Source organism: Rhinatrema bivittatum, chromosome 7 (assembly GCF_901001135.1).
Source record: "Rhinatrema bivittatum chromosome 7, aRhiBiv1.1, whole genome shotgun sequence".
In the NCBI taxonomy this organism is placed as follows: Eukaryota; Metazoa; Chordata; class Amphibia; order Gymnophiona; family Rhinatrematidae; genus Rhinatrema; species Rhinatrema bivittatum.
Window position 1 is genome coordinate 169927829 of NC_042621.1, and position 26003 is coordinate 169953831.

At 43.9% G+C, this 26003-nt stretch overlaps 1 protein-coding gene across 3 annotated transcripts in view; it reads left to right on the plus strand.

Moving 5' to 3' along the window:
- Positions 1–26003, plus strand: part of POLR3A (RNA polymerase III subunit A) — a 222880-nt gene that overhangs the window by 54408 nt on the left and 142469 nt on the right. For all 3 annotated transcript variants that reach the window (XM_029609511.1, XM_029609509.1, XM_029609510.1), the window contains exons 8-9: positions 4629–4765; positions 23206–23309. In XM_029609511.1, the coding sequence (XP_029465371.1) occupies positions 4629–4765; positions 23206–23309 (241 nt within the window). The remainder of the gene's footprint in view (positions 1–4628; positions 4766–23205; positions 23310–26003) is intronic.

The following is a 26003-nucleotide window of genomic DNA, read 5'->3' on the forward strand; positions in this document are numbered from 1 at the left end:
CTCAGGAGGACCTACTGTACGCCTTCCCTCCATGGCCACTACTGGGTGGAATCATCCGCAAGATGGAACACCACAAAGGGCTGGTACTTCTAGTGGACCCGGACTGGCCAAGAAGACCGTGGTACGTGGACATGCAAAAACTTCTGGCGGGAAACCCTCTATGCCTACCTCCACACAGGGATCTACTTCAGCAAGTACCGATCCTCCACGAAGACCCAACGAGATTCTCGCTTACGGTAGGGCCATTGAGAGGTCTCGCCTGAAAAAGAGTGGATACTCAGGCCCAGTAATTGACACACTGCTCCAAGCGTGCAAGTTCTCCACCTCCTTAACATATATACGCATATGGAGACTATTCGAAGCCTGGTGTGAGGACTGCGACATCCTTCCACGGACAGTCAAAATCCCCATGATCCTGGAATTTCTGCAGGATGGCGTAAACAAAGGGTTGTCCCTCAACTCCATCAAGGTGCAACTGGCTGCCCTGGCCAGCTTCAGATCCAGAGTGGACGGCACTAGCCTAGTGGCCCACCCAGACGTCTCCCGCTTCTTAAAAGGGGTCAAGCACATTTGGCCACTAAAGTGGCGGATACCCGTATGGAGTCTCAATCTAGTGTTAGACTTCCTAGCGGGAGCTTCGTTCAGACCAACTCGCAGCCTGTCCCTACGGCTCCTGACCTCGAAGACGGCGTTCCTTGTGGCAATCTGCTCAGCCCGTCGAATCTCCAAACTTCTAACACTATTATGCTGGGAGCCGTTCCTCAGATTCACGCCGGGATCCATACAGCTGCACACTGTACCCTCCTTCCTGCCAAAGGTGGTTTCTCACTTCCATCTAAACCAAACCATCTCACTGCCATCTCCAGACGAGCATAAGGACTCGGAAGACTCATGCCTTCTTCCCCACTTGAATGTCTGCAGACTCCTAGTCCGATACCTGGAAAGATTGGAACCTGTACGATAGACAGACCATCTGTTCATTCTTCACAGCGAGAAAAAGCAAGGGGAAGCGGCCTCGCAGGCAACCATTGCCCGCTGATCAAAGAAGTAATCAAGGCGGCCTACATAGAGGCAGGCAAGCCTCCACATCTACAAGTCAAGGCCCATTCCACAAGGGCCCAGGCAGTGTCCTGGGCAGAAACCAGGATGCTGTCACCCGCAGAGATCTGTCGTGCAGCAACGTAGTCCTCCATCCACGCCTTCTCGAGATTCTATCGCCTGGATGTTCAGGCCAAGGAGGACACAGCATTCACAAAGCAGTACTAAATGGGCCACAGGCAGCCTCCCACCCGGTTCGGGAGTAGCTTTTGTACATCCCATTGGTCCTGAGTCCATCTGCTATATGCTAGGAAATGGAGAAATTACTTACCTGATAATTTCATTTTCCTTAATGTAGACAGATGGACTCAGCACCCTGCCCATGGCTGCCTCACAATCAAGAATCCTTGGGGGATCTTCCCCCGAGTACAACACAAGCACAGGTAAGCCAACCCTTATCTCTAGTTCAGACACCCATATTACCAGGTGTCGGCGTTTCTCGGTTGAGTGCCCTGGCGGTCTCCAGCTAGAAACCACGTCAACCAATCCGAGTTATCAAGTTAATCATTAACCAACTGAATCAAAATTATCCAAACACACATATATCCATAATTGCTTTTCGAGGAGAAAACTGAGGATCAGAGCATCTTGCACGGGTATATGTAGTGCTGACATCAGATTGAAATCTGACTCCATCTCCAACTGCTATCAGAAGCACACTATACCCATTGGTCCTGAGTCCATCTGTCTACACTAAGGAAAATGAAATTATCAGGTAAGTAATTTCTCCATTAATCAACACGAAGAACCTGATTACCTGTCCTTTACCAGTAACGAGAATTGCCTGCCAAATGTGAAAATGGGACACCTAATGTAAAGAAAAAGCTTGCCAAAAAATCAAGAGCCAATCATAAATAAGGTGGGGAAACCTCATGATAATGTGCATCAAAGGAAAAAGACCAAAGGGGGGAGGACCTGAAAGAGAGCCACTATAAAAGAGTGAATGTAAAGACTGATAGATAACTAAACTAACTACAACATAGGGAAAAGGACTGGAAAGGGAACTGAAAGTGAAACTAACCCCGCTAAGGGCATATAAGCCGAATAGAAGGCTGAAACTGCCGAAAAAGAAAACTAATGAATAGAAGTCACACAAAAGAAGAACCATGTCAGAAAATTGAAAGATTCTACAATAAAACAGGCCATTCTTTTTCTTTATTGAGACTCATCAGTGTAAGGGAGTTAAGCTCGAAAATCCAATGTTGTTCGTGGCAAATTAATAAATTGGAAAATTGCTGCCTCGATTAGGGAGAGGGCAAGATTCAAGAGCCAAAAACCTCAAATCTTCAATTGAATGCGAGGAGGACAAGCAGTGGGCAACAAGTGGGGCTTCCACGCAGCTTGACCGGAGACTAGAGTTATGTTCAATTATCCTTGTTTTTAGTGAACGAAACATTTTTCCAACATAGACTGGGGGCAAGGGCAAAGAATCACATATATAACACCTTTTGTGGTACAGTCAGAAGTGTATGGTTCAATAGATGCGATTTGCCCATAATTAGATGTACAAATTCCACAAGTGATAGTGAAAACGGGCAAACAGAACACTGTGAACAGGGGTGATGACCAAGAACTGGAGGAGAATATTGAGAGGAACACTGTAATTCAGAGTGAACTAATCGATCATGGAGATTGTGGCCCCTACAGAAAGCGAATCTAGGTGTATAACAGAATGCCGGATGCAGACTGAGAATAGACCAATGTTGTCGAATAATCTGACAAATTTGTTTTGCCCTTTCTGAGAATGGAAGAATACAGGTTATATGTTCAGAAGATTCATGTGGATGTGAGAGAAACAGTAAATCTCTGATATATAGGGCCATCTAAAAGCTCTTTTTAGAACATGTGAAAGGGTAACCTCTTTGACGGAAGCCTTTCAGCAATGATTATGACTTGGAAATGAAGTCTGAGCGGGAAGACAAAGGCACCGAAGTCTAAAAAAAACTGTCCTAACAGTATATTATCCCGCAATGAAAGAAGATGAAAACTGGAATAGTGTAATAATGTATTGCAATCTGTCGGTTTCTGGAAAAGAGATGTCTCAAAAGAGCCAGGACCCACTGTAACCAGTGTCAAGAAAAGAGATATGAGATGAATGTAGATGGAATTCAAATTGAAGATTTGAATCACGAGTGTTGAGCCAATCCATGAACATGTAGAATTGGATTAAAGAACCAGTCCAAAGAAGAAAAACATCATCGATGTAGTGGAGCCGTAAAGGAAAAAACTGTTTAAAGGGTGAAGAATCAATGTAAACTGCCTCAAAATGGGCTACGCATAAACAGGCAATTGAGGGGGCCATTGTGGCCTCCATGGCTGTACCTTTAATTTGCTGATAAAATTGATTAAGGAATAGAAAATAATTCTGAGTAAGTGCTAGACGGGTAAGTGCCACTAAAAAGGAAGTCTGAATTCTCGGTTGAAGGACTCATTGATCTAGTATAGATTCAACTATATTAATAGCTTCATCCTGAGGAATATTGAAGTAAAGAGATGCAGTGTCTAACATTACTAAGAAAAAAAGTGAGAATGCAGGGGAAGATTTATTAGCCCCTATAGGCAGCCCCCTGAAGTGGGAGGGAGAAAAACTTTCAGCTCAGGAGCCGCCTATAACTCTTTCCTAGTGTCATGCTTAACTGGGGGAGGGAGGACTGGCCTTTCACCATAGGAGCTGCCCCAGAAATCATTCCTCTTCTTGTAGCCTAACCAGGCCTTTTTCCACAGCATGGAATGCTAGAGACGGAGAATATTGGCAAGCTGAGGTCAGCACGGGTGTATATAAGGGGCAGTGTCAGTGAACCTTTTGATCTGACTCAATCTGCTGGTATTATGTACTGGTCTGACTGGGACTCAAGGAACGAAAATTATTGGGTAAGAACTGATTTCTTCGTTTACTGTAATGGTAACATGCATAGTTAGCCCTTTGAGGACTTCAATCATAGGAGACGGGTAAGTTCTATCTTTCAGAATTACAATGAGGAGCTTTCTGGTATTGTACCTATAAAGAGATAAACAAAGCTACAAACCCTGCAGTGCATTGATGTGGGGTGTTAAAGCTTTATCCAGATATTTGAAAACTACGTTTAGTATTTTTTGGGTCATCCCATCTTTTTCTGCGAGCTGCAGCACCCACATTTATCTATTAAAGTATAGCTAAGATGACAGTGAAACTCATAAACACTGAAATGTTTCAAATTGCTACTTAACGGGACCCTTTAAATGTTCTCTGTGCCCTGCATATCCAGAGTATATAAATAATGTAGAGTACTCTCTGTTCCAAGGGCATAGATATACATCAATAAAATCAGGGCTCATGTGCTAAAACCAATTTGTACCTTGTGCTTCTTAAAGGTGGTTGCACTATATTTGCATAAAAGTTACCATTGTAAGTAAACAAATATATAATGTTATGTTCTCTCAGTAGCAAGCAAATACTTGATCAACAGAGTTCAACCTTGTATAGAACACAGAATCTAGTATGTATTTTCCAAACCCAGGTATTGCAATAACTGTGTTATTGATGTTTAAAGGTCGATTTCGGGGAAACCTCTCTGGAAAGAGAGTGGACTTCTCTGGAAGAACAGTCATCTCACCTGATCCTAACTTGCGTATAGATGAAGTAGCTGTTCCCGTCCATGTTGCCAAAATATTAACTTTTCCTGAAAAGGTATGTATAGTAGAATTTACTTTTCTCTCTTGTTTTTGACATACTTTGTTTTTGATGTCAGTTTGTGGTTCCTTACTTATTTTTCCTTCCTTCTCTCCTCTTACCCTTATTCTTTCACACACTCTCTCTTTCTCCTTCCCTCAGTCACCACTCTCCTCTTCAGTCTTCAGTTTTTTCTCCATTCCTTCTGTAGTTCCCTTCCCTTCCTTTTTCCATTCCCTTCCATTCCTTCTGTTGTTCCCTCCCATAGTCTTTCTTCCCTTCTTTTCCTGTCTCTCATTTCTCACCCAGTCTTCTTTCTTACCGCCTCCTCTCTCTCCTCCCCACTCATTTGCCATTTCTGACCTCCATTGCTACTGCTGCCTCTTTTCTGGTACTTAGCAACTAAAGTGTGACCACAGCAGTCCAGAGTGCTGGAGGAAAGTGGGGGGCAGTTGTTCATAGCAGCAGGATGGAGGTAGCCGGGACTGGCAGGTACAGGAAGAGGGGATGCAGTCCAGCCTGAGACAGCAGTGGGGAGTAAGGCAGTTGGCCAAGCCTGCAGCAGCAGCTGAAGAGAGGGCCAAAGAAACCTGACCTTTCGCAATGTGGGGAGGGAAAGGGGGGGCCTGGTCTTCAGCAGTGTCATTGGCAGAAGGGAGGCAGCCTTTACTAGTGATGCTTCTTTCAGGACCAGAAGTATTGAGCATTTTACCCACAAACACAAAACGAGAATAACACTGCCTCTAAATGTTTCACATGTCATTGCATAAATTAAAGTCTGTTTGTTTAGACATCACCTCCCTCTCTCCTCATTCCTGTTTCTTTAGAATTTGTTTTAACAGCTTTGAAAACAATGTTGTAACCTAGTCTAGAGTTGACTTGTATATGCAAAATTTATCATCCTTAGCTCATTTTGTATTGACCTTATGAAGAGAGCATAATTCTCAAAAGAGTATTCCCTACAACTTTTTTTTCATGAAACTGACAAGTAAGACCTGATGATGAATTGAAAACTAAATATGCTTGTAAAATGAAGGGAATTTTGCATGTAGTGTTTCCAAAAGCATAATTCTGTTTCTCTGGGAATACAATACTCACTACAATGAGGCTTCCCAGTCTTGATGACTCCACAGCCAGTTGAGTTTTCAGGATTTTCGCAATGACTGTACATGAAATAAAACTGCATACACTGGAAACCAAGCATATGCAAATTTATCTCGTGTATTCTTTGTGACTATCCTGAAAACTTTGATTGGCTATGGGGTCACCAGGGCAGGTTTGAGAATTCCTATGCTACAAGATCTGTAAGCTAGGGCTAGTTCTTCGTGCTACCAGGCAAGTGACTCTTATAGAATCCTGCTCAGTAAAATATGTTCTTTGTGGACAAGCAGGGCAATTTTGGCCACACAAATGAGTGATGTCATTGTACACTGCCGATACTGAACGTGCTCACTCAGAGCACAAAAATACCTAGAAGTCTTTTGAGCATGTGTGGGTGGTCTGTGCCAGTTTTCTCAGTCGTTTTTCTTCCACTGAAGCAAAAGAACATTTCTGCTGTCTCATTAGCTATTCACGATATTTTTCATATTTTTTCAAGTTTTCTCCATTTTTTTTTTTTTTTCAGTATTTTCTTATTCCCAGTGTTTTCTTTCAATCGCCTCTTAAAATAAAATTTAGAATTAGGTTAGTCTCTTCATTCTTCTAGTTCTATGTCTGAGGAACTATTCAAGTCAAGTAAATGACCCTTGAAATTATGTACAAATGCAGGCATAAGATGTCCAGCCTGGATCTCCCTGAAACCTGTGTTTACTGCTTGAGCTCCTCGAATGACATGAGTAATTGCACAGCATGTTGGAGAATGTTCCCTAGAGTGCTCTCATACAGGGAGCTTAAATTGAAGTATCATTTGTCCTCCCTTTCGGATAAAGAAAGGAAAGGTTCAGATAAATCAGCACCGAAAAAAAAAGAAAGTCAGTTTCCTAAGTGCCGAAGATAGGATTCGCCCAGCTCTCATGCCAAATATAAAGGGGAAAGAAAGAAGTCCCCTTAGCACTGCCAACCTCCAAAAAAAAATACTATGCTGAAACTTCATTGGTGCAGAAAAAGATGACACCATCCACCTCCAGCACCAGCATCTTGGTGCTGCAGATTTTGGTAATGCTGGTGTTACATTGGCTGCTTTGGTACCGGAAATTACAGGACTGACATACCCCAGATCAGTCCTGGCGCATGGGTTTTGCCTCCCTACCTCAGCAGATGGAGACAGAGAAGAAAAGCTTTACTGATACTTAACATAGTAGCAGTCTCTCACAATTTCTCTGTCTGCAGCAGATGGTAGCAGTGCAAAATCTTTAACCTTGGGATTTAAAAAAAAAAAAAAAAAAAAGAGTATTGAAGACAAATTTGCTCCTAGGAGCAAATCCTGGCAAGATCATTCCCCTAGTAGAGCAGGGCGAGCAGGGGGTTGGTAATCCGAAGTGGCTCGGCCTGGTGTTAGTGGGGAATTGAAAGCCAGTGGTCTGGCTCCCTGCTTTCCCATGGACCTTCTTCTTGTTTGGGGCTCATTTGTGGCAGCATAAGGGAAGTATCCTTATTCATTTATTTCTCTGCTTGCTGGCTGGGTTCTCTTAAGTGGCCTATCTCTCTTTTAAAAAAAAAAAAAAAAAAAGGGAAACAAGTATGCATGGCTCAGGAGAGCCATAGGAGAGAGAAGGGAGTTCCCAAGGAAGAATCGGCCCATTCTAGATCTGAAAGAGATGAATGTGGATCTGAGGGTGCGGTGATTTCTCATGGAAACCCTGCGATCAGTGATAGCGGTGGGGGCGCAAGGGGGAGCTCCTGGCTTCGTTGGATTTGACAGAAGCTTATCTGCACATCCCGATCAGGGAGGAACATCAAAAATTCCCGTAATGTTGGTCCTGTGGGGAACATTGTCAGTTTTGAGCACTCCCGTTTGGGCTAACGACAGCACCGTGGATGTTCACCAAGGTGATGGAGGTGGTAGCCACAGGCTTGAGAAAGGAAGGTGTCTTAGTCCACCTGTTCTGGACAACAGGTTTATTTGAGCGAAGTTGGAAACTCAATGACAACAGTCGGTGAAGCAGGTCATGCAGAAGTTACAATCTCTGGGCTGGATGATGACCATGGCAAAGAGTACTGTGGTTTCAACTCTGTCCTTGGAGTATCTGGGCACATAGTTCAACACTAAAATGGGCAAAATATTTCTTACAGTAAACAGGGTGATGAAGTGTTAGATATGGGTCCATCGCAGATTGCAACTTTTGGTTCCCAAGGTATGAGATTATTTAAAAGTCCTGGGTTCTATGGCTTCTAAGTTAAAGCTAGTACCTTGGGTGTTCACACACATAACACCACTTTAGAAGGCGCTTTTGTTCTGCTGGATCCCACATTCAGAGGACTTCCAGCTCCTGCTACCGCTTCAGGGGCAATCCAGGTCTGGTCTCTCATAGTGATTTTCTTGGGCCAATTTGGAGTGAGGGGTGGACGTGGAAGTCCTGGATTGAATGATGGTGCCCACTGATGCAGGCTTGAAGGGTGCCAAGGGCAAATGGCTCAGGGTCTGTGGTCGAAAGCGTGTCGTGATCTATCAGTTATTTAGAGACCAAGACGGTTTACATGGCTTTGTTCTCCTCAGGTGGGTCAGGTCTTATCGAACAATGTGACAACAGTGCATAAATCAGTCGCCAAGGGGAATCCAAGAGCCTTATGGTGTTTCAAAAGGCTCAAACCTTTCAATTGGGCAGACCAACACCTGGTGGCTGTTGTGGTGCCCCATGTGGCTGGGGTAGACAGTGGTCAGGTAGACTTCCTCAGCCAACAGGTGTTCAATCCTGGGGAATGGCAGATATCAACAGAAGCATGGGCTCTCATTTGGGCCAGGTGGTGCAGTCCACAACTGGATTTGATGGTATGGCAGAATGCCAAGGTGTGCCACTTCTTCAGTCTCATACAAGAGGTTGGATTAGAGGGGCTAAATGCCCTGATTCTCCTATGGCTGGCAGGAATACAGTTTTACGTTTTCCTCCTTGGCCCCTGATAGGGTGATATAGCATGTCAAGAAGCATCCTGGAAAAGGTGATTCATGTAGCTCCAGAGTGGCCATGTCATCTGTGGTTCACAGATCTGGTAAATCCTGCAGTGGATGGTCCCTTAAGGCTGGAGCATCTGCAAAGGTTGCTTCATCAGGCACTATTTGTCTTGGAACAGGCAGATTGCTTTATCTCGCGGCTTGACTTTTGAGATGAATTGCTTATGGATGAAGGGATGGTCAGAAGTAGTCATTACCACTTTGCTTCAGGCTAGGGCACTTCACCTCCTAGGCTTATGGCAGGGTATGGAGAGTGTTCGAAGCGTGGTGTCTCAAGGAGGGAGTGGAGCCTACTCATGCTTCAGTGTCTCATATCTTGGCTTTTTTAATGAAAGTCTAAGGAAAGACCTTGCTTATAATTCCCTTAGAGTTCAGGTGACAGCCTTAGGCTGTTTTCGTGGTAAAGTACATGGAGTATCTTTAACTTTGCATCCTCACGTAGTTCAGTTTCCTTAGATTGGTAAAGCATTTGCATCCTCCAGGACAGAAAATGTGTTCTATATAAAATCTTAACCTGGTGCTATGGGTACTCTGTGGTCCCGCATTTGAGCCATTGAGACAGACAACACTGAAAGATCTTACCATGAAAGTAGTTTGGTAGCGATTTGTTTGGCCAGGAGGATTTCGGAACTTCAAGCTTTGTCATGTTGAGATTTGTTTCTTAAGTTTACATAGGTCAGGGTGTCATTGAGCACTGTTCCTTCCTTTTTGCTGAAGTTGGTTTCTGCATTTCACCTTGGTCAGACAGTAGAGCTCATGGCTTTTCAGAAATTGGATTTGGCAGATCTGCATTTAAGGGAGCTCCATTTGGATGTTTGTCGAGCCTTGTTGTATTATCTGAAAGTGACCAACTGGTTCCAGAGATTCGATCACTTCTTCATTCTATTTAGTGGAGCGAAGAAAGGCTATAATGTTTCCAAGGCTACAGTTGTGTGGTGGCTGCAGGAGGCAATTTTTGTATATTTGTAAAGGACAACTGACTCCCGAGGGATTGCAGGCACACTTACCAGGGTACAGGTGGCCTTCTGTGTGGCGTGCCAGTTGGTTTCTCCACAGGAGATCTGTTAGGCAGTGACTTAGTCTTCTCTACACACTTTAACCAAGCTTTTACTGACTTGATGTTTAGGTGCCGGAAGAGGTATGTTTTGGGCAGAGTGTGCTGCGAGACTATCTTTAGTTTTCTTGCCTGGTTTAGGGGAGCTTGGATATATCCTTGCATCTGGACTGATCTGGGGTATGAACAGGAAAGGAAAATTGGTTCTTACCTGCCAATTTTCATTCCTGGAATACCACAGATCAGTTCAGAGTCTCACCCTATCTGGAAAGACTGATCTCTTATAAGTATAAATAGTGGAGAAATTATTTTATCTGTTGTGGTTCAGGTGTTTCAGTCCCCGTTACTGGTGAAAGGGCTCCAATTCAGGGGCTCCATCTTTCCCCTGCTTTGGCTGGTAGGGTGTGAAGTTAGTTTCTTGACTTTGATCTCATCTTGGCTTGGGTACAGGTCAAAACTGAGGGACTGCAGGTACTACACTATGTTAAGCAGCAGTATCAGTAAAGCTTTTCTTCTCTGTCTCCATCTACTGGAGACAGAGGCAAAATGCATGCATCTGGATTGATCTGTGTTATTCCAGAAACAAAAATTAGCAGGCAAGAACCAATTTTCCTTATTCAGTGGAGCATCGTTTACTAGACCCACAATTGAAAAACATACTCAATTGGTCTTGGTAACAGAGTTGGATGCTTCTTCAGTGACATTTCATTCTGCTGTGTCTGAGTGTCACCCCCTTCATGCAAAACTTATGGTTGGCATTTATTCATAATTATATCCCATCTACGTCTCTATTGTTCATGGAACCAGTCTTAGAAAAGGTTTCTGCTGAGCTACAATCACTGTTCCTTGTTCCATAGGCTCATGAAAAGTCTTTCTTGGTTCCATACTTTCAAAAGATAGAGCATTATCAAGAGGTTCTAGAGCTAATTTCTGATTCTGACGATGATTCTCTTTTTATCCTTTGGATTTCACTCTTTCCAGTCCTTTGAAGAATCCACGGGGTTGCCTTCTGCCAGTTCACCGGGATCAACATTTTAAATTAGAGAAATAAATTCAGACACGATAAAACTTCCTGTTACTCAGAAAATTCATACAGGAGCCTAAGCAAGCTATGATTTACTCTATACATAAAGAACTTTTAAGATCTTCATTCTAAGATTTGGCAAACTAGCTTCATACCTCCAATGGCCAGGAAATAGATTTAAAGTACAAAATTCAACTCTGCCCAGAACACAGAAAAGTCCAGCTACCTTACCAGATCTGGATTTGAGAATAGGCACAGTAGGCCTGTGCCTAGAATGGCAGAAATCAGGCTGACTAAAGATTTATTGCCTCCCAGCTGCTCTGAATCTCACTCAGCAAAGGAATAGCTCTCTCCTTCTAGGCAGCATGCAGAGAAGAGGAGGGTGAGAGTGGAGCAGACAGCAAAGCAAAGAAAGCTGCTTTGCCCCCTAATCCAGCCAAGCCCCTCTCCTCCCCTTCCCTCCTGTCATGTGCAGGGAGATGGGGAGCACCACAGCATCAAAAGTGACCAGGAGTGGCAAAACTCTAAATGTCACTGCACCTTTCAGTGGTGGAGTCTGCCCTAAAAAAGCCAAAAGATCAAAATTACATTCTAGTACTCCTCCTGGGAAGGATGCAAAATTATTGGATGCTGTTGGGAGAAAATATTTTCAATAAGCAGTGTTAGTCCAGAATTTCGTGCATCAGTTCCAAATGGTCTAGTATCTAACATCCTGCAAAAGATGAGGGACTCATCAGGAAGTCTTTCCTGTGATAGGACAAGTTTACACCCTATATCAGTGAAGCAGATGAATGTCCAAAACATTTAATTAGATCAGTTAATGATGCCTTTGACACACAATCAAGATCATCACCAATATCTTTTTAAATTTTGGGTACTTGCCAGGTAGTTGTATCCTGGATTGGCCACTGTTGGAAACTGGAAACAGGATGCTGGGCTTGATGGACCCTCAATCTGACCCAGTATACAACTTATGTTCTTATCTATAGTGTCCAGAAGGCTCCCATGCCTTAAAATGTCATTTTTAGAGAGGATGTGCATGACAAGTTGACTGATGTTCTGCATTCTGGGGATAACCTGTTCGGTGACAAAGTTTGAGACTGCCAACCTCATAAAACATCTTTGCTTCACTTTGCAAACAGCAGCTACTGCAAAACAGTCCTCACACAGAAAATACCAAAAGCAGCCTTTCAGAAAACAATACTACTACTCCCACAAGAGATACTGACCATATCCTTATTATAGACAATGTCCCCAGCAGCAACTTCAGCAGCCACAACAACAGATAGCAACTTGCCCCATAGAGAGAACACAACAGAGATCTGCCCAACAGTACTTGAACCAAATTTTTGGCATTCTGAATTATTGCAATTCCTCTTCTTTAGAAGCTCTTTGATGAGGAGAAGGCTTTGATTTTTTTTTTCACCCCAATGGTCACTTATCACCTCAGACTGTTGGGTTCTCAAGATAATTTTCAGGGGATATTGCCTAAACTTTCAAGTTGAACTTCATCTGACACCTCCACAGCCTTATCTAGTTTCCAAAATCAGCATCATAGTCGAAGAGAACTGACCTACCTAGTAGCAGCACATGCGATAGAACCAGTACCAGTCATATAAAGAGTGGAAGACTTCTTCTCAATATTTCCTAATCCCAAAGTAGTTGAGTGGTCTTCAACCTATTCTGGATTTAAGAAACCTAAACAAATAAGGAAGGATGCATTTTTCTCTTATCTGGAAATCTGAGATTAGCTGATAATTTAGATCTGAAAGATGCTTACATGCATATATCCATTACAAGGATTACAGGATGAGACTAAATACAAAATTGAATCTTTATGGGTAGAAATCCCTTGTGTGTCGGGGAAGACTATAGTGATAGGAGTATACTACCGTCCACCTGGTCAAGATGGTGAGACGGACAGTGAAATGCTAAGAGAAATTAGGGAAGCTAACCAAATTGGTAGTGCAGTAATAATGGGAGACTTCAATTACCCCAATATTGACTGGGTAAATGTATCATCGGGACACGCTAGAGAGAGAATGTTCCTGGATGGAATAAATGATAGCTTTATGGAGCAATTGGTTCAGGAACCGACGAGAGAGGGAGCAATTTTAGATCTAATTCTCAGTGGAGCACAGGACTTGGTGAGAGAGGTAACTGTGGTGGGGCCGCTTGGCAATAGTGATCATAATATGATCAAATTTGATTTAATGACTGGAAGAGGAACAGTGTGCAAATCCAAGGCTCTCGTGCTAAACTTTCAAAAGGGAAACTTTGATAAAATGAGAAAAATTGTTAGAAAAAAACTGAAAAGAGCAGCTACAAAAGTAAAAAAAAAAAAAAAAAAAAAGTCCAAGAGGCGTGGTCATTGTTAAAAAAAAAAAAAAAAAAAAAAAAATACCATTCTAGAAGCACAGTCCAGATGTATTCCACAATTAAGAAAGGTGGAAAGAAGGCAAAACGATTACCGGCATGGTTAAAAGGGGAGGTGAAAGAAGCTATTTTAGCCAAAAGATCTTCATTCAAAAATTGGAAGAAGGATCCAACAGAAGAAAATAGGATAAAGCATAAACGTTGGCAAGTTAAATGTAAGACATTGATAAGACAGGCTAAGAGAGAATTTGAAAAGAAGTTGGCTGTAGAGGCAAAAACTCACAGTAAAAACTTTTTTAAATATATCTGAAGCAGAAAGCCTGTGAGGGAGTCAGTTGGACCGTTAGATGATCGAGGGGTTAAAGGGGCACTTAGAGAAGATAAGGCCATCGGGGAAAGATTAAATGATTTCTTTGCTTCGGTGTTTACTGAAGAGGATGTTGGGGAGGTACCCGTAATGGAGAAGGTTTTCATGGGTAATGATTCAGATGGACTGAATCAAATCAAGGTGAACCTAGAAGATGTGGTAGGCCTGATTGATAAACTGAAGAGCGGTAAATCACCTGGACCGGATGGTATACACCCCAGAGTTCTGAAGTAACTAAAAAATGAAATTTCAGATCTATTGGTAAAAAATTTGTAACCTATCATTAAAATCATCCATTGTACCTGAAGACTGGAGAATAGCAAATGTAACCCCAATATTTAAAAAGGGCTCCAGGGGCGATCTGGGAAACTACAGACCGGTTAGCCTGACTTCACTGCCAGGAAAAATAGTGGAAAGTGTTCTAAACATCAAAATCACAGAACATATAAAAAGACATGGTTTAATGGAACAAAGTCAGCATGGCTTTACCCAGGGCAAGTCTTGCCTCACAAATCTGCCTCACTTTTTTGAAGGAGTTAATAAACATGTGGATAAAGGTGAACCAGTAGATATAGTATACTTGGATTTTCAGAAGGCGTTTGACAAAGTTCCTCATGAGAGGCTTCTAGGAAAAGTAAAAAGTCATGGGATAGGTGGCGATGTCCTTTCGTGGATTGCAAACTGGCTAAAAGTCAGGAAACAGAGTAGGATTAAATGGACAATTTTCTCAGTGGAAGGGAGTGGGCAGTGGAGTGCCTCAGGGATCTGTGTTGGGACCCTTATTTTTCAAAATGTCTATAAATGATCTGGAAAGAAATATGACAAGTGAGATAATCAAATTTGCAGATGACACAAAATTGTTCAGAGTAGTTAAATCACAAGTAGATTGTGATAAATTGCAGGAAGACCTTGTGAGACTGGAAAATTGGGTATCCAAATGGCAGATGAAATTTAATGTGGATAAGTGCAAGGTGATGCATATAGGGAAAAATAACCCATGCTATAGTTACACAATGTTGGGTTCCATATTAGGTGCTACAACCCAAGAAAGAGATCTAGGTGTCATAGTGGATAACACATTGAAATCGTCGGTTCAGTGTGCTGCGGCAGTCAAAAAAGCAAACAGAATGTTGGGAATTATTAGAAAGGGAATGGTGAATAAAACGGAAAATGTCATAATGCCTCTGTCGCTCCATGGTGAGACCGCACCTTGAATACTGTGTACAATTCTGGTCGCCGCATCTCAAAAAAGATATAATTGTGATGGAGAAGGTACAGAGAAGGGCTACCAAAATGATAAGGGGAATGGAACAGCTCCCCTATGAGGAAAGACTAAAGAGGTTAGGACTTTTCAGCTTGGAGAAGATATGGCTGAGGGGGGGATATGATAGAGTTGTTTAAAATCATGAGAGGTCTAGAACGGGTAGATGTGAATCGGTTAGTTACTCTTTCGGATAGTAGAAAGACTAGGGGGCACTCCATGAAGTTAGCATGGGGCACATTTAAAACTAATCGGAGAAAGTTCTTTTTTACTCAGCGCACAATTAAACTCTGGAATTTGTTGCCAGAGGATGTGGTTAGTGCAGTTAGTATAGCTGTGTTTAAAAAAGGATTGGATAAGTTCTTGGAGGAGAAGTCCATTACCTGCTATTAAGTTCACTTAGAGAATAGCCACTGCCATTAGCAATGGTAACATGGAATAGACTTAGTTTTTGGGTACTTGCCAGGTTCTTATGGCCTGGATTGGCCACTGTTGGAAACAGGATGCTGGGCTTGATGGACCCTTGGTCTGACCCAATATGGCATTTTCTTATGTTCTTATGTACCTGCGGTTCTCTGTAAAAGAAAATCACTATCAATACCACATACTACTGTTTGGCCTAACAGCTGATCTGAGATTATTCACCAAGTGCCTTGTAACTGCTTGTGTCAGGAAGAGCAATCTTGATCTTTCCATATTTAGGCGACTGGCTAATATAGAGCAGATCATCGAAAGAACTAAATCAAATCACATCCTGTAGACTCAAAACCCTACCCTTGTTAGGATTTATGGCAGGGGTGGGCAATTCCAGTCCTCGAGGGCCTCAAACCTGTCGAGGTTTTAGGATATCCTAATGAATTTGCATGACATAGCTTTGCATACAACTGAGGCAGAGTGCATGCAAATCTCTCTCATGCATATTCATTAGGGATATCCTGAAAACCAGACTGGTTTGTGGCCCTCTAGGACCGGAACTGCCCACCCCTGATTTATAGTGAACTTTTAGTAGTCCCACCTGATTCCAACATGTCAACTGGACTTCATAGGAGCATACTACATGAATACCTTAAAAGGAAAGAATTTTCTTCCCCTTCAAAGGACAAACACTCTAACCCACATAGTTCGCAATTTCCCCGTACGTACCAGGATCAGTCCAGACCGTGGGTAAAGCCCCCGTTCCAGCAGGTGGAGACAGACCAGAGTTCTGAGGCTTGCCCATATAAGGATGGAACCCACCCAGGAACCCTCAGTATTTGTCTGTCTCCAGCAGGTGGATCAGCTCACCCTTTGGTTCCTTGTTTAGCTTGCCCTCTGTAGTCTGTCTTTCTTCTTTCTCTGGGGCAAGCTCACGCAAGTACATTTTTAGTTTACTTCTTAATTATTATTAAAAAAAAAAAAATTCTTTTTGTCAGTTTTCTCTGACTAACTGTGTTAGGGCAGACAGATTTGTCTCCCTCACTCTTGGGGTTCCTAGGGGGGCTTTGCCCTTTGATTTCTGTCAGCCTAGGTTCCCTTCCCGGTGACCTAGTGTGGGTGATACTGGTGGTGCCAGTCCCTCTCCCCATGTTTACTGCTGCCGTGCCCCGAGATGCACAAGCCTCGGTTGAGCCTTCAGGGATGACTTTCATGCCCCTGCTTCTGTGAATTATTTATTTACAAAAAAAAAAAAAGAGAACTCACTTTCCAGAATATATATTTTATATACTTTATTTAATCAAATAAATAAAAGGCAGCAGTTTATTTTGTGAGGAGGGAGCGGGGTTCAATCTCCTGCCCAGCTCCTCAGGGGCTCCCTGCTCAGCTGTTTTTAATTACCTTAGCGGCTGCTTCCCTGCGCTGTGCCGCAGCCATCTTGCTGTTTAGCCTGTGGAGAATCGGCCTCCAGACTCTCCCGTGAAGGGGTATGATCAAGGTGCATTTCAGGGGGTGAGGGCTCCTCTATTGAACCGCCACCTTTTAGATCTCGGGGAAGGGCTCCCCGACGAATTTCAAAGCCGTTCCTGTCCCGGGAAACCCGCGTCAGCGGCGGCCATTTTGGGTGTTTCAGATGAAACACTTCCTGCTTCTCCGGGGGCTGGGGATCCAATTTCCCCCCCGATTTGAGCCTGGTTCGCTCTCGGGGGGGTGGCTCGGACCCCCCCCTCACCTCTCCCGCCCCCTCCCCCCCCCTTCTACAAAAAAAAAATCAGCACGGACCCGTTTTTTTATTTTGTGCTTTTATTACATGAGTCTTATTTAGCAAGTTTACAAAGGGAGGTAGACCCCCCTCAGTGGTTTCCCTCCGCCCTGTGTGGTCTCCTGATATGGTTCCGGACCCACAGGGTCCGGTTAGGGTTCGGGTGGTTCCGGGTGTTCCCCCTTCCCCAGCAGACCCCCCCCCCCGCCTCCATCTTGACCCGCTTGATTTAGGGGATATTGATAATACGACCCAAGCCCCCCCCACTGGAGGGCGACGACCCTCGTGTCCTGCGCTTATTTCAGCGGGAAGAATTGGAGCCCCTTATTCCCTTTGTTCTCCGAGTTGGGAATTGATGCCCCACCAGATGACTCTGTGGCAGCTGCAAGGACACCAAATGCGGACCCGGTCCTGGCGGGACTCAGGGCATTACCGTGTGCTTTCCCATTTCACCCTATGCACCGCCTGCTTCTTCTCAGGGAATGGGAGTCCCCAGAGTTGGTAGGGCTATGGATAAGCTATACCCACTCCCTGAGGACTGCCTGGACATGTTAAAAATTCCTAAAGTAGATTCTTCTGTCACTGCTGTTACAAAACGTACTACCATTCCCATGGGGGGCGCTACTGCATTGCAAGATGTGCAAGACTATAAGCTTGAATTTTATTTGAAAGGCATTTTTTAGGTCTTAGAGCTCGGAGTCCGGGTGACTATTTGCAGCAGTCTCATGCAGCGGGCAAGCCTTAGGTGACTGCAACAGTTACTCAGCACCCAGGACCTCCCGTCTGTGGAGGCTGAGCAGGCTGAGCGTTTAGAGAGTGCTATAGCCTATGGTGCCGATGCCCTTTATGACTTGCTTCGGGTCCAAGCTAAGGCTATGGTTTCTGTGTTTTAGGCCAGGCGTCTTCTCTGGTTACACAATTGGTCCGCTGATGCTTCTTCCAAGGCTCAGTTGGGCACTCTTCCTTTTAAGGGCAAGTTGCTTTTTGGTGAGGACCTGGAACAGCTTATTAAGTCCTTGGGTGAAAACAAAGTCCATAAGCTGCCAGAGGACCGTCCAAACAGTCGAAGTCTTTTTTCCCCACTCGCTCTCGCTTCAGGGGGAACTGCCGTTACGCTAGCAGAGCCCGCGGCTCCTTTCCCAGGGGAGGCGCGTCCAGGTCCCAGTCTTGGTCCCATTCCTTTCGTGGCCGTCGGGGTTTCCGAGATGGCCATCAGCAACTCACTACCACTAAATCAGCTCCCCAATGAAATTCAGCCGGTCCATTCCTCCGCACGAAACTTAGGTGGGCATCTTTCTCTGTTTCTCGAGGAGTGGGCTAAAATCACTTCCGATCTCTGGGTCCTCGATGTGATAGAACACGGCTACGCATTAGAGTTTGCCAGGGACCTGCCGGATCTATATATCATGTCCCCTTGCGGCCTTTCCAAATGGCCTGCAGTCTGTCACACCCTTTTGAGACTTCAGGATTTGGGAGCGATCCTTCCGGTTCCGGTGCAAGAACAAGGCGCCGGCCAGTATTCAATTTACTTCATTGTTCCCAAAAAGGACGATTCCTTTCGCCCCATTCTGGATCTCAAAAGGGTCAATCAGGCCCTCAAGGTTCCCTGTTTCAAGATGGAAACTCTACGGGCAGTAATTGCGGCGGTCCGTCCCGGCGAGTTCCTCACTTCCCTAGATCTCAGGGAGGCTTATTTTCACATTTTCGTTCGTCAGGAGCATCAAAAGTTTCTTCGTTTTCAGATCCTAGGCCAGCACTTCCAGTTTCGGGCTCTCCCATTCGGCTTGCCACCGCCCCCCGCACTTTCACCAAGACCATGGTAGTCGTTGCGGCAGCTCTCCGTCGGGAAGGGATCTTAGTCCATCCTTACCTGGACGATTGGTTGATAAAGGGCCAAGTCCGCCGCTCTCTGCATGCTTGCGGTAGATGGAGTTTTTAGCCCTTCTTACATCTCTCGACTGGATAGTCAACTACTCCAAAAGTTTTTCTTTCGGACTCGCAAACACTCAACTTGATCAATCAGTTGAACACTTTCGTCACTCTTCCGCTTCCCACGGCGTGGGATTACCTGCAGGTTCTAGGGACCATGGCTTCCACGATCAATCTCGTCCCCTGGGCGTTTGCTCATATGCGTCCCTTACAGAGAGCATTGTTGTCCCGTTGAAAGCCGAAGTCGGAACAGTATCAGGAGATTCTCCTTCTCTCCAACTCTACCATCGCCAATATACAATGGTGGTTCTTCCCGGCTCACCTTCTCAAGGGGATGCCTCTTTTGACTCCCTCCTGGGTCATAGTAACGACGGATGCCAGCCTCTCCGGATGGGGGGCTGTCTGCCAATCCCATGTGACTCAAGGTTTCTGGTCCCTGTCCCAGTCTCGGTGGCACATCAATTGTCTAGAAGCCCGAGCGGTTCGCCTGGCTCAAGTTTTTTCTTCCTCTGATTCGTCACAAAGCGGTCCGAGTGCTATCAGACAATTCCACCACAGTGGCTTACATAAATCGACAAGGGGGGACTCGAAGTCGTCTAATGGCGCTAGAGGCCAGCAAGCTTTTTCTCTGGGCAGAGAGGCACTTGGATCGCCTGGCGGCTTCCCACATAGCAGGCAAGGAGAATGTTCAAGCCAACTTCCTCAGTCGACAACATCTCGATCCCGGCAAGTGGGAGTTGTCAGACGTAGCGATGGATCTAATCATGCGCAGGTGGGGTCCCCCTCACCTAGACCTCATGGCGATGCTAGCCAACGCCAAGGCTCCCGGTTCTTCAGCCGGTGGAGGGAGCATTGCTCAGAGGGAGTGGGTGCGCTGGTTCTTCCCTGGCCCTCCGATGTTCTTCTTTACGTGTTCCCACCATGGCCGTTAGTGGGGAAGGTTCTTCGGAGAATAGAGCTCCATCGCAGACTAGTCCTTCTCGTGGCCCCCGAATGGCCCCGACAGCCGTGGATTGCGGACCTAGTGAATCTCACTGCGGACGGTCCTCTTCGTCTCGGTCATCTGCCTCATCTCCTGCGTCAGGGTCCCCGTATTTTTCAACCAGGTGGATCGCTTTTGTCTAGCGGCATGGCTTTTGAACAGAGACGTTGAGACGCAGAGGATATAAGGAAGAGGTCATTGCTACCCTCCTTAGGGCTCGTAAGCAGACAACTTCGCTTACCTATGTCCGGGTCTGGAAGGTTTTTGAAAACGTCTGCGAGGATTTGGGCGTTTCCGCTCATTCCCCTTCTGTTGCGGTGATAGTCTTTTCTTCAGCGAGGTTTCTCCAAGGGTCTTTCGGTCAGCTCCCTGCATGTTCAGGTCTCGGCGCTTGGTTCCCTCTTGGGTTCCATTGAAGGTCGGCCGGTAGCCTCTCATCCGGATGTTGTTTGTTTTCTCAGAGGCGCTAAGCATCTAAAGCCGCCTATCCGGTCCATTTGTCCTTCGTGGCGTTTAAATTTGGTTCTTTGAGCTCTTTGTATGGCTCCGTTCGAACCTCTTTGTCGTGCCACTCTCAAAGACTTGACTCTCAAGACTGTTTTCTTGATTGCTATCTGTTCAGCCAGGAGAGTGTCCGAACTTCAAGCTCTATCTTTTAGAGACTCTTTCTTGTGTTTTTCGGACTCGGGCATCTCTCTCAAGACCGTACCTTCTTTCTTACCTAAGGTTGTTTAGTCTCTTCATATTAACCAGTCTGTTGAACTTCCCGCTTTTTCTCCAGAGGACATCGCAGCCTCTGGTGGTGGTGATCTTCGTCATCTAGAACTTAAGCGAGTCTTATTGCGTTATCTTGAGGTCACCAATGATTTTCGTGTCTCTGATTATCTTTTTGTCCTGTGGAGTGGACCCAACAGGGGGAAGCAAGCTTCTAAAGCTACAATCACTCGCTGGTTGAAGGATGCGATTTCATCTGCTTACGTTTGCAAGGGCCGAGCAGTTCCTGAAGGCCTAAAAGCTCATTCTTTGCATTCTCAAGCAACCTCTTGGGCGGAGTCTCAATCTGTGTTGCCGCAGGAAATTTGTAGGGCGGCTACATGGAAATCCCTTCATACTTTTGCTCATCACAACCGCCTCGATGTTCAGGCTCCAGTCTTTGGTTCTTTTGGTCGGCAGGTTCTTCGAGTGGGACTATCTGGGTCCCACCCTTTCTAGGGAAGCTTTGGGACATCCCACGGTCTGGACTGATCCTGGTAAGTACAGGGAAAGGAAAATTAGTTCTTACCTGATAATTTTCGTTCCTGTAGTACCAAGGATCAGTCCAGACACCCGCCCGATCTTTTCTGTCCGCTCAAATCTTTTTCCAGGTATTTTTTGTCTTTTTCCTTCTTATAGGATTTCTTTGATTCCTGCATTGTCTTCCTGGATTTTGCTTATAGGCACAGGAAGCATTGTTACGATGATCAGGGGTAGTTATACAAGAGCGTTTAGTTTACACAGTTCATTCAATTGTACTATTATTTGTTGGTTTAAATTACATTTATAGTTATCCTATTACTTGCTTGATCTTATACCTTTCTGCTTTGACAATGGTTATACTGAGGGTTCCTGGGTGGGTTCCGTCCTTATATGGGCAAGCCTCAGGTCTGTCTCCACCTGCTGGAACGGGGGCTTTACCCACAGTCTAGATTGATCCTTGGTACTACAGGAACGAAAATTATCAGGTAAGAACTAATTTTCCTTGATTCAACCAGTCATCAGTATCAGCCAGGACCTTTATAGAGACGTTGAACCATATGGCAGCCATTGTTCATGTCGCACCCAGCCATTGTTCATGTCGCACCCTGCCACAGAGACTGCCATTAGGCAGAGACTGCCTAATGGCAGTCTCTGTGGCATTTAAGATTTAATTGGAACAAACATGTACAGCCAGTGTCTCATAAGATACGTCTCTCTGGACTCATGCACTCAACCCTCAAATCTTCTTTGTGGTTGACTGTTTCATCTTCTGCAGGCTCAGCAAGTATTAAATAGGGTTACAAGGATGCCTCTGCACAGTGCTGTGGAGCGCATCTTAGTGTGGTTTGCTTCCAAGGGACTTTATATAAACCTTCTGGAATTGAGAGCTATATTTAAAGCTCTCCTTGTCTTTAAGACATGGTTAAAAAGAGCAATAGTTTAGATCCAGACGATCAATCAAGTAGTGATGTATTGCATAAACAAACAAGGAGGTACAGGATCTCCAATGATTTGGTCTTTAAATTTCTCTCTGGGAAAGAGCTAATTTATAATAGCAGTAATCTCAGCATGCAAAGTAAGTGAGCTGCAAGTCTGGTATTCCATGCTCCCTGCACATAAAATCTTTAAGAATAATGTTGAGAACTCACTCAAAGTTTTAAGCAAAGGCTGTTTCTCAATTTAATTTAAATCAGTCCATTGTGCTTCCAACATTTTTTTCTGAAACCTCATTCCAGAAAAGCTGAATCAAACTCTTCATAACTTGGACTGCAGAAGAGCTCTTTTATATTACTTGGAAAGATCCAAACCATTTAGAAAATCTCCTCAACTGTTTCTCTTTTATGATCCAGCTAAGCAAGGCCTACTAGTTTAAAACAAACAAACAAAAAAAACCCCAAAACTTAGTAAATGGTTTGTGCTGTTCAGTGAGCTCAGAATAAATGTTTTCAGCAGAACAGACATGGGTCTTAAATATATACCTTATCTCAGTGTTGTGTAGCTAACAGATAAAATATGGGAAGAGGAGAGCTGAGGTACATTTTCATGCCTACGCATGGTGATTTCTAGTTATGACAGACATTTGTATAAAGAAGTAAATCTTTGCACTCCTATGTATGTTCTTGTGCCACAATACTAGGACATCAATTTATAATACAGAGCACAGTGAAAGTCAAATACAGTTTGCTGATTTTTTTTTTTTTAAGAGAAATATATATTTGTGTGTTAAAACAGAATAATGTAATGTAATAAGATATCTTTTTGGTGTTTTATCCGATGCACAGATTTGCATTTTCAAGCTTAATGATAATGATTGACAAATTGTCCAGGCTGTAACAAATCTTTGTAGAAATCAGCAGCTGGGTCTAGAAAATTGCCCAGCTAGTAAACAATAAAAGAATTTCAAGATTTTTGTATCCATGTTCTTTTCTGGCCTTTTATATTCTAGGTGAACAAGGCAAACATAACGTTTATGAGGAAACTTGTTTGCAATGGGCCTGAACTTCATCCTGGAGCCAATTTCATTCAGCAAAGATATACCCAAATGAAAAGGTATATTCCTACTGCTTTTGGTAATGCACAGTGTTCAGTGTATTGCTTGCACTTTTCACCAGCCATGCTTGTGCTTTCTCTCTGTTTTATAGGTTTTATTTTCTTAAAAACAATCAGTTCACTGTTGTCTCACATGTAGTCATCCTGATGATACTGACACACTTCTTTTGCAGCACTTTTCAGGAAATGCTTACAGATCTCTGAGCATGTAAGATAGCATTTCCCATGGTGAATGAGCATTGGACTTTTTCTTTCTTCAGCAGCTGCATTTTTGCTGTGACTAACTCTCCAGAGCTTTCTGATATCTCTCAATTTCAAGTATCAGATCTTAGAACATTTATTTATTTATTTATTTATTTAAAAACTTTTCTATACCGTCGCTAAGTTAGGTACCATCGCAACAGTTTACAAACAGGCACAAATAATGTATGTATATGTATGTTGTACATTCTAACAGGTGCCAAATAAGTACGGTTACAAACTCATTAATAAAATCAATGTTTGAGTAGTGATGGTCAATTCTGGGTGTGTTATTGAGATACTCTTCATAGTTATGTTAATATGCATTTTTAAGGACTGTTAAAACTTCATTTTCAATTGCACTTCTCTGACTTTTCTCTCCTCCTCCTCTCTAACCTCCCGTTTCTTTAGGAAAGGCTTGTTTGAAGAGCCATGTTTTTAAGGTTTTCTTAAAAAATTTGATATCACTCTGCAATCTGATTTCGGTGGGCACTGTGTTCCATAGGATGGGCCCTGCCAAGGATAGGGCCCTTTCTCTTACTTGGGTTAGTATTGCTGATTTTACTGAAGGGATTGTTAGTAGTGCTTTATTAGCTGAACGAAGGTTTCTTTGTGGGACATGGACTCGAAGGGCTGTGTTTAGCCAGTCTGCTTCTTTATCATTTATTTATTTATTTAATATATATTTCTATACCGGACTTCACGAATAGAATTCACATCAGGCTGGTTTACATGGAACTTAGGGGATGAACAAGTGTAACCAAAAACGAGAAGGCTGAATCAAGCAAAGTTACATAAAACAAGGGCATTGAACTTGGGGGCTAGAGTAGCCAGGAAGAAAGGTAGAGTGGAAAAGCAACAAATAAATAATATATAACTGGTTATGAGATTGGTAATTATCTCATTCCTTAGGCTGAGTTCGAAGTGACATTTTGACTAGGGGAAGGCTTGGAGGAAAAGCCACGTCTTCAGTTGTCTTCGAAAGGTATGAAGGCAAGGTTCCAGTCTTAGGTCAGTCGGAAGTCTGTTCCAGAGTACCGGGCCTGCTGTGGAGAAGGAACGTTCTTTGGTGGTTTTAAGACGGGTGTATTTTGAAGGTGGGACTTGAAGGGTCCCTTTATAAGCTTCTCTGATGGGTCTTTCGGACGAGTGGTGTTTGAGAGGGTTCTGAAGGTCTAGTGTGAGCTGTTGGTGAATAGATTTGTGGATTATCATGAGAGCTTTATATAGAATTCTATATTTTATTGGCAGCCAATGCAGGTTTCGAAGGATGGGGGTAATGTGAGCACGGCGGTTGGTATTGGTTAGGATTCTAGCTGCTGCGTTCTGGAGCATTTGTATAGGTTTTGTGGCTGAAATGGGGAGCCCCAGTAGTAAGGCATTGCAGTAGTCTGTTTTCGAAAATAACGTGGATTGAAGGATGGTTCTAAAGTCCTGAAAGTGGAAAAGGGGTTTGATTCTTTTTAAAACTTGAAGCTTATAGAAACAGTCCTTGGTGATATTATTAATTGATTTCTTTAGATTTAGATGATTGTCTAGTATAATTCCTAAATCTCTAGTTTGAGAGATCTGTGGGTCCAGAGCTGTAGTGTTGGTATTGGTCGAGTGTTCAGGGGAGATGAGATAAGGATTTCCATCTTGGATGCGTTTAAAACCAGGTTCAGGCTAGAGAGGAGGCTTTTTATGGACTTCAGGCAATTTTCCCAGTAGTCGAGCGTTTTTGGCAGAGAATCTTTTATGGGGATCAATATCTGCACATCATCTGCATAGAGGTAATGTGTTAGTTTTAGGTTTGTGAGCAGATGGCAGAGGGGCAGTAAGTAGATATTGAAGAGGGTAGGGGATAGAGAAGAGCCTTGTGGGACACCTAGTGTTGCTTTATAAGTTGGTGATTCTCTGTTGACTCTAACCTTGTAGCTTCTATTTTTGAGGAAAGAGTTGAACCATCTGAGGGCGATTCCAGCGATTCCACTGTCAGATAAGCGGTTTAGAAGAATGGCATGGTTTACCGTATCGAAAGCCGCTGAGATATCTAGGAGGACCAGTAGGTATGAAAGCCCTTTGTCAAGACCCAGGAGGATGTGGTCTGATAGGGAGATGAGGAGGGTTTCTGTGCTGGAGGATTTCCGGAAACCGTACTGTGAGGGGTAAAGTATTTTATGTTCCTCGAGGTAGTCAGAGAGTTGTGTGTTCACAATTTTCTCTGTGAGCTTTGCTAGAAACGGAAGGTTGGATATAGGTCTGTAATTGGAGAGTTCTTTTGTATCCAAGTTATGTTTCTTTAAGAGGGGTTTGAGAGATGCAGATTTTAGCTCATCTGGGTAGTTTCCTTGAGTTAGGGAACAGTTTATGAAGTTAGTCAGTGCTCTAGAGATGGTGCTGGGGATGAGGAGCAGAAGTTTAGTAGGGATGTGGTCCGTCGGATGGCTGGATGGTTTCATTTTTTTAAGGGTT